General features: G+C 45.4%; 1 protein-coding gene across 1 annotated transcript in view; it reads right to left on the bottom strand.

The window, feature by feature from the left end:
• Positions 1 to 13654, bottom strand: part of CAT (catalase) — a 37479-nt gene extending 23825 nt beyond the window's left edge. Inside the window, exon 1 of the mRNA XM_038764215.1 lies at positions 13542 to 13654. Coding sequence (XP_038620143.1) covers positions 13542 to 13607 — 66 coding nt within the window. The 5' untranslated portion in view covers positions 13608 to 13654. The remainder of the gene's footprint in view (positions 1 to 13541) is intronic.
• Positions 13655 to 14496: the final 842 nt, after the last annotated feature.

Below are 14496 nucleotides of genomic sequence, written 5' to 3'. Positions count from 1 at the left end.
GACGATGGCCCGGAGCAGTCCGTCTCTCAGTAATCCCCAGGCACATAACCAAAAAGGTAAGAATCCTTTTTTGCTTATATCCAACCCAGCAACGAGTATGGTGCCTGGTCCACAGTAAGCATTTAACAAATAGCACAATTATTATTATTACCTTTTGAAATCTCACCTGGGACTCAGAGAGAGGACGACTGTGGCCATTTTACCAAATGAACTCAGGTCATTTGGCACAAGTTATGTTAGACACAAGTGAGTAATTCGGTTCATTTAATAACACAAACAGGATTTAGAATTTTTTGATGACTGAATGCCAGGGAATGTCGCAGGGCACCATGTTAATGTGTGACTCTGATTGAATGCTTAGGATTTGCTACACCAGTTCTGGGACTTAAATCCACTCTAAACCCACCATGGTCATCCTAAGTGACATACTGCAACATCTGGTAGGCTTGGTGGAACCCCATGAACCCAGCAATTGAAAGCTTTGTGTGCCTCTCACTGTCTGTCTACAAACTATTGTGCCAGTTCCGAGACTTAAGCAAAGTCAAGACGCCCCACGATCACTCTGTACAATCAATCGTATTTATTGAGCGCTTACTGTGTGCAGAGCACTGTACTAAGCGCTTGGGAAGTACAAGCTGGCAACATATAGAGACAGTCCCTACCCAACAGTGGGCTCACAGTCTAGTACAACAGTCGACTGTGAAAGCAAGTGGACTTGGTGGAATCTCATGACCCCGCCAGCAGTTGTCTCTCTTCTGCCAGTGTCTGCCAAGACCAATTCCCGGCTGACACCTCTTTCTGTGTCTTCCCTGACCAAATGTAAGACATAGATAAGTCTTCAGTCTGAGTGGAAGCAGGGTACCAGAACTGCAAGGTGTAGATTATCCTTCAGTTGGATAGATGCAGGGCATAGAACTGCATTTAGTCTTCCGAAAATGAAAAGGGACAGTACAGAGAAGTATCTCTTCCGCCAAAGGGAGCTCTGGCTTATTAAATGTAAATTCATTATGGTCCTAAAACTTGCAAGTTCTCAGATAACCCTACTAAACAGTTCCCCACTAATGGTTCCTTAGCTGTAGATAAAATAGTTCACCTCCCTGGAGCATTAGAGTCTACAGAAAGTAATACTGACCAGGGTCATTGGGATTTAGGATTTATTAGCAGGAAAAATGTTTCTGTCATTCTCTGTGCCTTGTCTACTTTTCTATCTCTGTCCTGCTGGTTGGCAAGTCACCTCAGGCACTCTAGCACCCATTTTGCTGACCACGCGCAGGACCCTCCGTGTCCAAACTGCCAAAACTTGGGTGGTGCATTCTATTTGCACATCTGACTCTGACCTAAACTTCTCTCTCGTTTATACTATATGTGTGTCTGGAGGAAACTCAGTACTCAGCACTAAGCCTACCAGGTGACATAGGTAGGTCATTGCTAGGTGTCAGGAAGAAAGGGACCCAGTAAGACATTTGGGCAAATAATGACCAAAATCGCTGGGGAGTCTTTCTTTGTATTTACCCTGCCTGGACTCTTGTTCTCCTGGAGTCAGAGTAACGGAAGCCCTAAAATGGGATCACATCTGGGGTACTTCTGGGATTGAAGCATATGTTTAAATCACTACTAACCAAGTTTAAGTTGCAGGCAATGAAAGATCAATATTTACCTGAGATAGTTCCCTGCTGTAATCTGCTACATAAGAAGAGTGTTAGTGGATCGGGTAGCCTCAGCCAAATGAAGATGAGTGAAGAACATCTCCATTCTGTTTTAAGGTGCTGAAACAACTGTAAGAATGTGTTGAGATTAGGGTCCCCCTCCATGTTTGTGTATGTGTGTGTGTACGCGTGTGTGCAGAATGGTTTTGGAGGATGTTTTGGGAATGCCAACGAGTAGAAATTTCAGATGACACCTATGGAAAGATTATATATTTGGATGTGGCTGGCGTGGGAATAAGGAAGAGTAAAGAAGGAAAAGGGTGAAAGGCTTGAAAAGTCACCTCTAAAGAGAGAGTTGGGGGAGTGAATTTGGATAGGAAGGGAATCTGTACATACCAGAAAGGAATGAGAATTCTGAATAAGAATTTAGGTATTTGTTTGGGGGGCGATGGGAATTACCTTCTCATCTGACGGTAGGGTGTGCTTTCATGTCTGTGTAAGAGTGTGTGTATGTAAGAATGGGTTATGTTTAATACATATTTTATGGTACTTATTAAGCGCATACTATGTGCCAAGCACTGTTCTAAGCACTAGGGTAGATACAAATTAATACGGTTGGACACAGTCCCTGTCCCAAATTGGACTCACACCCTTAATGCTGTTCTTTACAGATAAGGTAACTGAGGCCTAGCTTTGCCACTTGTCTGCTGGGCGACCTCAGGCAAGTCACTTCCCTGGGCCTCAAGTCACCTCATTTAAATGGAGATTGAAACTGTGAGCCCCACATGGGACAGGGGTTGTGTCCAACCCAATTTGCTTATATACATCCAAGTGCTTAGTTTAGTGACTGGCACAAATAAAAGCACTTATAAACACTGCAACTATTATATTGTATTTTGCCAAGCACTTAGTTCAGGGCTCTGCATAAAGGCAATGTGAAAGGCAGCATGGCCTAGTGAACAGAGCATTGGCCTGGGAGTCAGAAGGACCTGGGTTATAGTCCCAGCTCTGCCACTTGTCTGCTGTGTGATCTTGGGCAAATCGCTTAACTTCTCTGTGCCTCAATGACTTCATCTGTAAAATGGGGATTACTATTGTGAGCCCCATGAGGGACATAGTCCATGTCCAACCTGATTAGCTTGTATCTATCGCAGCGCTTAGTACATTGCTTGGCACCTAGTAAGCGCTTAACCAAAACCCGCCCCCACCACCACCCCCATTAACCAAAACCCGCCCCCACCACCACCCCCAAAAAAGGGCTCAATAAATAGGATTGATTCATTTTTCCTTCAACCCTATTGCTAGGCAGACTGCAGATCCCTCCCATTGCATGCTCTCACATGGTAGAGAAACAGTCAAATGAATAAGCAGGGAAACCCAGCTCTGACCCAGATCACGCCTGAACCACTGCAGACAATAAGAAAGGGCACCATTATGTCTCAGCCCATGCCTAAACAGACAGCTCTCTCATCAGCAGCCCTTTCTCTAAAGTTCATTCAAAAGTTACAGGCTAATTTCCACACCAGTGGGTTGAAGCAGTCATGGTGTGGGAAGAGTTTATGAGAGTAGTAAAGAAAAGCGGTCATGACCTTATAAGATGGGTTCCAAGAACACTGCAGGCATGCATTTCGAGGCCTCCCACTATTGACACTAATTAGCAGGTAGGAGAATAAATAATAATGGCATTTGTTAAGCTCTTACTATGCGCAAAGCACTGTTCTAAGCTCTGGGGAGAATACAAGGTGATCAAGTTGTCCCACGTGGGGCTCACAGTCTTAATCCCCATTTTACAGATGAGGTAACTGAGGCTCGGAGAAGTGACTTGTCCAAGGTCACACAGCAGATGTGGCAGAGCCAGGATTAGAACCCATGACCTCTGACTCCCAAGCCCGTGCTCTTTCCACTGAGCCACACAACACCTCTAGTGCATGGATTTGCTTGCTTTATTCACCCCTCCCTCAGACCCACTGCACTTATGCACATAACAGTAATTTATATTAATGTCTACCTCCCCCTCTAGACTGTAAGCTTGCTGTGGGCAGGGAATGTCTACCAACTCTGTTATTATTGCTACACTGCATTCTCCCAAGTGCTTAGTACAGTGCTCTTCACACAGTAATTGCTCAGCAAGTGGATCATTTTTACAAAATATACATGTTTCCCCACCACCCCAAAAAATAAACCTCCAAGTCCTCTCAATGCCTATCTCAATAGATAGTAGTCATGATCCTCTTTGTAGACAGGCATCAATAGCTTCAAAATAAAATTATAGCCATATATACATCATTAAAATAAATAGAACAATAAATATGTACAAATATATATAAGTGCTGTGGAGCAGAGGGAGGGAGTAGGGGCGATGGAGAGGGGAGGAGGAACAGAGAAAAAGGAGGGGCTCAGTTTGGGAAGGCCTCCTAAAACAGGGGTTTTGGACTGCCCACATGAGATCGAAAGAGGAAAAACCCTGGCTGACACTGGGCAAGATTCATAGTCTCATAACACCCTCTGGGCAGGAGTTACTGCCTCACCACGCCTCATTATGCCCACTGGGCAAGAATTACCTCCGTTTTCTTAAACAGATGAGTAAACTAAGATACTGTGAGATTTAGTTGTTAATCATGGAGTCGCAGGGCTAGGTGACCTCCTGTCACCTCAAATTTAATATGGCTAAAACTGAACTTCTTACCTTCCCACCCAAACCCTGCCCTCCCATTCATTTTACCATCACTATTCACAGCACTACTAGCCTTCCTGTCTCACAAGCCCATAACCTTGGCATTATCCGTGATTCTCATTCCACCCACATATTCAAGCCATCACTAAATCCTGTCAGTTCTTCCTTCACGGCATCACCAAAATCCACCCCTTCCTCTCTGTCCAAACTGCTATCACATTACTGCAAGCCCTTATCCTAACCCGCCTTGATTATTGTATCAGCCTCCTTTCTGACTTCCCTGTCTCCTGGCTCTCCCCAATCCAGTCCATACTCCATTCTGCTGCCCAAATCATTTCCCTTCAAAAACGTTGGGACAATGTTTCCCCACTCCTCAAGAAACTCTAGTGGTTGCCCATCCATCTCGGCAAACAAACACTCCTCACAATTGGCTTTAAAGTACTTAATCACCTTGCCCCCTCCTTCCTCTCCTCACTACTCTCCTACAACAACCCAGCCCGCACACTTTGGTCCTCTAATGCTAACCTTCCCATTGTACCTCTATCTCATCTATCTGGCCGCTGACCTCTCATCCACATCCTACCTCTGGCCTGGAACGCCCTCCCTCCTCATATCAAACAGACTATTGCTCTCCCCCACTTCAAAACCTTGCTGAAAGCACATCTCCACCAAGAAGCCATCCCTGACTAAGCCCTCCTCTCCTCTTCTCACTCCCTTCTGCACTGCTTATTTGCTCCTTCATTCATCCTCCCTCTTATCCTCACAGCACACAGGTATATAGCTGTAATTTATTTATCCATTTATATTAATGTCTGTCTCCCCCTCTAGACTGTGAGGTCGTTGTGGGCAGGAATGTGTCCATTTGTTGCTATATTGTACTCTCCCAAGTGCTTAGTACAGTGCTTAGTAAGCGCTCAATAAATACGACAGTGAATGAAAGAAAAGATTTCAAGAACTCATCTCATCCATCCTTACACTTGGCCACATCTGAACCTTCCAATATAGATGCTTCTAAACAATATGCGAGGAAAGACACCTTTCTCAACCTCCCTCAGGAAACTGCTCCACTTTCTAGCAAATCTGACAGGCACGACTTGTTTCGCCTGCTCCTAAAGTCACTGTAGGATCAGTTGAGCCCAGTGTTTTGTTTTCTCCTCAGTAGGGATCAAACAGAGAATGGACGGGCAAATGATTATACATGCAATTAAGATACTATGAGATTCCCAAAAATAGTCACAAGAAAATTGTCCTAATATTTTTTAAAAAAACCTAAGTTATTTGGATACCTCAAAAGAATTCCACTCATTTTTGCCAAATATTTCTTTTAACTTAAAAATAACCAATTTGCTGGCTAATTTACTAGGTAGAACTGATTTCTTTTACTTTATTTTCATTGACGATTTTCAAATCTTGGTTTGTCTCGGCAGGTTTGGATCACTATTCTTCACCACTTCAAATGAAAAATATATTCTTTTCCTATTAATTTTCACCAGTGATTGGATCAACTACAATTTTTATTTGAAGTTTTAGAGCCCCCTCTGAACAGAATGCATTTTATGTAAGACAATTTTAAGGTGGTAGTTCCTGAACAGGATGGGGAAACTAACTTCTATTTCTTACTTCAAAGAAACGATTACACCATTTACTTCCAACTCTTCAGAGATCTGGGCATCAATAAGCACAAGCTCCTACTTTCAACTTGTAAAACTTATGGAGAAAAAGTCCCAAGGTGGGCTCTATAAGCAGTACTTCCACAACAAATTAAGATGTAAGAGCCTGCTTCCCTCTTCTAGCCCACATCCACAAAAAAGTATTTCATAACTACAAAAGGAAAACGTGCCTCAAACAGACTTGTTCACACACGCTCCTATGATCTGTGCATCTTTCCCTTCATCCTTCTTGGTCCCGGAGGCAAGTCTCTTTACAACCTTAAAAAAAAAATTCACTCAGAAGTTGGGCTGAACAATTTGCTTCTTCAGAATGACAGTGTCCAACCTGATTACTTTGTATCTACCCCAGGACTTAGTACAATACAAAAGTCAGCCTAATATTGTCCCTTTTGTGAAATTAAAAAAAAAAAAAAACCCTGACTGGAGGAAGAGGAAAAGCAGCTGCTTCAAACATAACTTTTCTTACAGCCCTTTCCCCATCCTGCTGCAGCACAAACCCCTAAACTGGGATGAACAGAGAAAAAAAGGAAAATCTTATAAGTCTGAATCAATCGCATTTACTGAGCGCTTACTGTGTGCAGAGCACTGTACTAAGCGCTTGGGAAGTACAAGTTGGCAACATATAGAGACAGTCCCTACCCAACAGTGGGCTGGCTCACAGTCTAAAAGAAGTTGAGTCTCCCAGGTACTATTAACTTGGCCCTCTCAAAACAAAGAAACTGGGAGCTTCCTCTAGACTGTAAACTCATTGTGAGCAGGAAACATTCATTCACTCATTCAATCGTATTTACTGAGCGCTTACTGTGTGCAGAGCACTGTACTAAGCGCTTGGGAAGTACAAGTTGACAACATATAGAGACGGTCCCTACCCATGTCTACCAACTGTTATATTCCACTCTCCCAAGCACTTAGTACAGTGCTCTGCTCATAGTAAGTGCTCAATAAGTACAATTGATTGAGGCTTCCTAAGGGGGACAGCAGAGAGAAGATAGGTGATAATAATAATAATAATAATAATAATAATAATGGCATTTGTTAAGCACTTACTATGTGCAAAGCACTGTTCTAAGTGCTGAGGAGGATACAAGGTGATCAGGTTGTCCCACGTGGGGCTCACAATCTTAATCCCCATTTTACAGATGAGGACACAGGCTCAGAGAAGTTAAGTGACTTGCCCAAAGTCACACAGCTGACAAGTGGCGGAGCCGGGATTTGAACCCATGACCTCTGACTCCCAAGCCCCGGCTCTTTCCACTGAGACAGTCATTTCAGCCGGTTGCCATATTAGAGAATTTGTTAAGCCCTTGCTATATGTCAAACACTGTTCTAAGTGTGGGGGTAGATACAAGATAATCAGGTTACACACAGTCCCTGTCTCAAATAGGATACTCCCTGTCCCAAACTGTCCTCCCTTCAACAGTTTAAGTCAGAGGGAGGAGGATTTAATCCCCATTTTACAGATGTGGTAACAACTTGCCCACGCTTACATAACAGACAAATGGAGGAGTCAGGATTAGAACTCAGGTCCTCTGACTCCCAGGTCCATGATCTTTTCAGTAGGTCATGCTGCTTCTCTGTCCCTCCTGTTCTCCCTCCTACAGCGAGGCTCACATGGGACAAGGACCGTGTCCAACCTGACTAACTTGTATCCAACCCAGCGCTTAGATTGCTTGATACATAGTAAGCACTTAAATAGTATAATAATAATGATGATGGCATTTGTTAAGCGCTTACTATGTGCAAAGCACTATTCTAGGTGCTGGCACTGTTCTAAGCGCTGATAATAAGAATAATCAGTACCTATGTTTTTCTCGCCCATTAACCATTGCTGCTTGACAAGGTTACTTTCAGACAAGAAGGGGAGTTGTGCTTCAGTATCACTATCAAAGGTACTTTTGAACTGCCTACTGCACGCAGTATTAAAAATATATAAAAGGAGTAAGAGAATTTCTGCCCTCACTGCAAACATACTAGGCAAACTGACAAATATTCCAGTTTGAAGAAAAGAATATATGGTGAATAGGTCAAAAATGTGAGTGCTGTCCATATGGGTAATAGACTCATCCAAGCGTGTTACAATCTTCCCTAGCCCCGAAACTGCCAAACTAAGGAAAGGAAGGAGGCAGGCCTTAGAAACCTCCCTTGGACCTCTCCTGGGTGTATGATGAAAACTTAAAGGCAAAGAGAAACTAAATTTCCCATTCCTCTTTTACAGAAGTGGTGACAGATGCTAGAATTGTCCTCTGGCCCATTTCCACCACTGCCAAATCCAATCCTTGGCCTGTGATCGCTAAACGATTCTCTCTTCTGGGTTCACCTACTTTCACAATTGGGAAGCAGCATGGCCTAGAGGAAAGAGCACGGGCTCAGGAGTCAAAGGACCTGGGTTCTAATCCCATTCTACCCATTTCCTGATGCGTGACCTTCAGCATGCCACTTGATTTTCTCTGTGCCTCAGTTTCCTCATCTGTAAAATGGAAAATAAATCTTACTCCCTCCTACTTACGACTGTGAGCCCCACATGGGATGGTACCTGGCCTGATTATCTTGTCTACCCCAGAGTTTAGTACAGTGTTTGGCACATAGTAAGCGCTTAAATATGTAATTCGTTTATCCCACTTCTAGAGCAAATGGCTACTGTTTGAAGTCCTACTCCTCTAGGGAGTCTTCCCCAATTAATTTTTCATCTCCCCAGATCATATCTTAACTACCTCAGTACTTCTGCACCACCTCCACTAATTCTCACCTATCAATGGTATTTCTCAAGCACTTACTACATACAGAGCTATGTAAGGGCTAGAGAGACTACAACAGAATTAGCAGACAATACTCCCTGAACCACTCATAGAACTCTATATATCGACCTTTTATGCACTTCCTCATTCACATGTCCAGTGTCCGTTCTCTTTTTCCCCCATCTGCAAATTATTTTGTGTTTGTTTCCCCCACTTACTGCCAGCTCCTTGAGGCCAGGGGATCAAATCTGTTAATTATATTGTTCTCTCCCAAGTGTTTAATACAGTACTTTGCACACAGTAGGTGCTCACTGGATTTTTTGATTGATGCGTTTATCCCCGCAATGGTATTTATATTCCACAAATGTATTTAGGTTGCCATCAAAATAAGCATAAAAAACTCTGCTGCTCCAGCATTATGCAACAGAAGTCTTTTACATGCCAGAAAGACAAGACCTTTCACTTAGAAGACTACTGTGCCAAACTTCAAGAGTCACATGATGACATATAAGGGGGTTGGCTGGCCGCAAAATATAGAAATAAACAACTTCACATTCTGTATTCTCCAGAGCTAGTTTAATTATTTAATATCTAAGATCACTGTTAAAAAAATCATTTGAATTTTCGAACCTCACTGCTTGTGGCACTACGGTGTTTTGAACGAGATTAAGCTTCAGGGCCAGGTAAACTTATTTATTTTTAAATATATATAGTCAATTATTTTGAATAAATAAAATGCCATAGTCAATAAAAACAGAATAACTTATTTTACCAAGCCTCAAAAGATTTTAATTTCATGTTTGTAAATACAAGACTGGTATAGTGACATCTGTTCTATGTGTTCCCAAGCAAATCCACAATTTTTAATAGAAAAGCAGTGATTTTTTTTTATCATCATGATGATATTTGCTCTGCTCCACCTCCCCAGTAACAAGAACCTAGCCCCATATTTCCCATGGGCTCCATGATTTCTAACACACGGAACTGGTTAGGAATGTAACTACCATGTTATGTGAAAATTTACTGTAAAGCGGGAGACATATGGTTACTGATTATTCTTCAAAAAAATTACATGCTAGAATGTAAGCTTGGGTCTACTAACAATAGTATACTATCTCAAGCATTTAGTATAGTCCTCTGAAAAGAGTGGGCATTCAATAAATACTACTGATTAATTGAAAACACATTACATAAGTGTCATTATCAAATTGCTTAGGGAAATATCTACTGTCATTATTAACACTGTTCATTTTAAGGAAAAGGAATACCATCACCACACAAAACCTATTTCTCACACTTTGCAAAAGTTTTTACTTAAAGGAAACATCATTACAGTATGCTCTACTACTCACGGAATAGTATCTTCAATAACTATCACCACAGTTCACCACGATAAATGAGCAACAGCCTAGACCATATTTTTTTATCTAAAATACCTAGGATAACAGGTCCCAAAATGTGTAGACTGATACCAAAATAATTTTATTTAATAAAACAGCATCCATATTCACCAGAAGGCACCAAAATGTAATTGACCATATGTGGCATGATAAAAAAAAAAAAACGGTGGGCAGGAACAGCAACTCCTCCCAGGAAGAGATGACCTGATAAAGACTGAACAGGAGGCCCTTAACTGAGTCAGGAACCCTACTAGCAATTCTGATGTCCAAAGCACTCAATCACATTAATTGAGCGCTTACTGTGTGTAGAGCACTGTACTAAGGGCTCGGGAAGAGTACAATACAACAAAGTTGGTATACATGTTCACTGCCCAGAATGAACTTGCAGTCTAGAGAGGGAGATAGATATCACTATAAGCAAACTATAGATATGTACTTAAGTGTCGTGGTGCTGAAGGAGGGGTGGATAGTGGGAGCAAATCCAAGTGCACCTCATGCCAGCAACTGTTCCAAGAAACAGAGCTCTCTTCCACTACCATTTTGAATTGTTTTATAGTATTTAAGCATTTACTATGTGTCAAGCGTTGGGGTAGCTACAAGGTCCTCAGGGTGGACATGGTTCCTGTCCCACATGGGGTTCAGAGTCTGAGTAGGAGGGAGATAGGATTTAATCCTCCTGTAGTTGAGGAAAGTGAGGCCCCCGAGAAGTTAAATGACTTGCCCAAGGTTCCACAGCAGAGTCAGAATTAGAACTCAGGTCCTCTGACTCCCAGGCCCAGGCCCTTGCCACTAGGCCCCACTGCTTCTTTTTTTTCCCCCTTACATTATTACATTTGCAGGGAGCTGGGGCAAGTGCAGATGGTTTTGTAAATACAAGACTGTTACTGTGGCATCTGTTCTGTGCTCCCAAACAAATCCACGGTTTTGGTTTTTTTAATACAAAGGCAGAGGGTTTTTTTTAAGTCACCATGATGACATTTGCTCTGTTCCACCTCTCAGGTGACAAGAACCTAACCCCACATTTCCCACGGGCTCAATGATTTCTAACACACAGAACTTGTTAGGATTGCAACTACCACGTTAGGTGGAATTTAACTGTAAAGCGGGAGACATCTGGTTACTGATTATTCTTCCAAAAAATTACAAAAAAAATTTCCCCCACTGCGGCCTCCCCCAACGCCCCTGGTAGAGGAATAGGCCGTTCTCGTTCCCCTCGGCCCCCCCCCGCCCCTGACAGAGGTACAGTCCGCTCTCCCCCCCCCCCCGTTAGAAGTACAGTCCGCTCTCCCCCCCCCCGTTAGAAGTACAGTCCGCTCTCTGTCCCTCGTCGCCCCCCCACGCCCTTGACAGTGGTACAGTCCGCTCTCTTCTCGTCGTCGTCCCCCACGCCCCTGGCAGTGGTATAGTCCGCTCTCTTCCCCTCGCCCCTGTTTGAAGTACTCTAGACTGTGAGCCCGATGATGGCTAGGGCCCGTCTCTCTATGTTGCCGACTTGTACTTCCCAAGCGCTTAGTACAGTGCTCTGCACACAGTAAGCGCTCAATAAATAAGATTAAATGAATGAATGCATATTGGGTAGGGATTTTCTCTCTCTGTTCCCGAATTGTACTTCCCAAGCGCTCAGTTCAGTGCTCTGCACACAGTAAGCGCTCAATAAATATGATTGAATGAATGAATGAATGTTGGGTAGGGATTGTCTCTCTCTGGTCCCGAATTGCACTTTCCAAGCGCTCAGTGCAGTGCTCTGCACACAGTAAGCGCTCAATAAGAGAAGCAGCGTGGCTCAGTGGAAAGAGCGCGGGCCTTGGAGTCAGTGGTCGTGGGTTCAAATCCCGCCTCCGCCAATTGTCAGCTGTGTGACCTTGGGCAAGTCACTTAACTTCTCTGGGCCTCAGTTACCTCATCTGTAAAATGGGGGTTGACTATGAGCCCCCCGTGGGACAACCTGATCACCTTGTATCCCCCCAGCGCTCAGAACAATGCTTTGCACATAGTAAGCACTTAATAAAATGCTAAAAAAAAAAAAAAATAAATACGATTGAATGAATGTTGGGTAGGGATTGTCGCTCTCTGTTCCCGAATTGTACTTTCCAAGCGCTCAGTTCAGTGCTCTGCACACAGTAAGCGCTCAATACGATTGAATGAATGAACGTTGGGTAGGGATTGTCTCTGTTCCCGAATTGTACTTTCCAAGCGCTCAGTTCAGTACTCTGCACACAGTAAGCGCTCAATAAATACGACTGAATGAATACAGTCCGCTCTCTCCCTCCAGCCCCTGATAGGGGTACAGTCCGCTCCCCCCACCTCGCCCTTGCAAACAATCATTGGAACCGCCCAGTGGAACCGTCGGGCCTCGGCGTGGAGGCCGTTACTCCCCAACAACGGCTTGTGAGCCCACTGTTGGGTAGGGACTGCCCCTTTTCACACACACCCCCAAGTCCCCCGTCCCTTCTCCCCCAGGCCCTTTTCACCCTCCAGGCCCCTTTTCACACCCCCAGTCCCCTCTTTCCCCAGCCCCTTTTCACACCCCCAACCCCCAGCCCCTTTTCACACCCCCATTCCCCTCTCCCCCAGCTCCTTTCCACACCCCTATTCCCCTCTTTCCCCAGCCCCTGTTCACACCCCTATTCCCCTCTTTCCCCAGCCCCTTTTCACACCCCTATTCCCCTCTTTCCCCAGCCCCTTTTCACACACCCCCACCGTCCCCTCTCCCCCAGCCCCTTTTCACCCTCCAGGCCCCTTTTCACACCCCCATTCCCCTCTTTCCCCAGCCTTTTCACACCCCCATTCCCCTCTCCCCCAGCTCCTTTCCACACCCCTATTCCCCTCTTTCCCCAGCCCCTGTTCACGCCCCTATTCCCCTTTCCCCAGCCCCTTTTCACACCCCTATTCCCCTCTTTCCCCAGTTTCCCCAGCCCCTTTTCACCCCCCCGTACGTCCCCCGCCCTCCCCCGCCCCTTTTCACTCTCCAGGCCCCTTTTCACACCCCCATTCCCGTTTCCCCAGCCCCTTTTCACACCCCCATTCTCCTGTCCCCCAGCTCCTTTTCACACCCTCTTCTGCCCAGTTATTTTTACACCCCATTATTCTTTCACACACCCCTTTCTCCTCTCCCAGACCTTCTTTACCCCCTTCCTCCCGACCGTTTTGCACACCCCCATTCTCCTCCCCTCATCCCTCTAGACTGTGAGCCCGTTGCTGGGTAGGGACCGTCTCTATATGTCGTCAACTTGTACTTCCCAAGCGCTTAGTACAGTGCTCTGCACACAGTAAGCGCTCAATAAATACGATTGAATGAATGAGCAGTATGGCACTGTACTAAGCGCTTGGGAAGGACAAGTCGGCAACACAGAGAGACGGTCCCTAGCCAACGACGGACTCCCAGTCTAGAAGGGGGAGACGGACGGCGGCGTTACCCGCGAGCTCCGCTGCTCCTTCCAGAGCTTCAGCTGGTCGGTGGCTCGGTCCCGTTCCTGCGCCATGGCTCCCTCCGGGGCGTCGCGGGAGTGAAGGTCGACCAAAGGCCGGTTGCCGCCGAGGCACTGCAGAAGGAGTAGGAAAGCCCCGGGCGGCAGGCCCCGCCCCGCCCGCCTGGTGCGGGCTCCTGATTGGGCAGCGGCGTTTCCGGGTGGGATTGGCAGCCCGAGGCAGCCAATCGGGGACCAGCCCAAAGGAGGGGGTTCCCCCGAAGGGAGCCCACGGGAGCCCGGGGCGGGCCCGGATGAGGGGCCGAGAGGGGAGCGGGGCGGGGGCTCAGCTAGGCTGGGAAAGCCGACGGGAATCTTAATAATAATAATAATAATAACAATGGTACTTGTTAATCAATCAATCGGTCGTATTTATTGAGCGCTTGGGAAGTACAAGTTGGCAACATATAGAAACGGTCCCTACCCAACAGTGGGCTCACAGTCTAAAAGGGGAGAGACAGAGAACCAAACCAAACATACTAACAAAATAAAATAAATAGAATAGATATGTACAAGTAAAATAAATAAATAGGGTAATAAATAGGTACAAACATATATACATATATACAGGTGTTGTGGGGAAGGGAAGGAGGTAAGATGGGGGATAGAGGGGGGACGAGGGGGAGAGGAAGGAAGGGGCTCAGTCTGGGAAGGCCTCCTGGAGGAGGCGAGCTCTCAGTAGGGCCTTGAAGGGAGGAAGTTAAGCGCTTACTATGCGCCAAGCACTGTTCTAAGCGCTGGGGTACATACCTGGGTCACCAGGTTGTCCCACATGGGGCTCACGGTCTTCATCCCCATTACCCAGATGAGGGAACTGGGGCCCAGAGAAGTGAAGTCGCTTGCCTAAGGTTACACAGCAGACATACGGAGAAGCAGCGTGGCTCGGTGGAATGAGCCCGGGCTT

Source organism: Tachyglossus aculeatus, chromosome 22 (genome assembly GCF_015852505.1).
Source record: "Tachyglossus aculeatus isolate mTacAcu1 chromosome 22, mTacAcu1.pri, whole genome shotgun sequence".
Lineage (NCBI taxonomy): Eukaryota > Metazoa > Chordata > Mammalia > Monotremata > Tachyglossidae > Tachyglossus > Tachyglossus aculeatus.
This window is presented reverse-complemented; position numbering and strand designations above follow the sequence as displayed.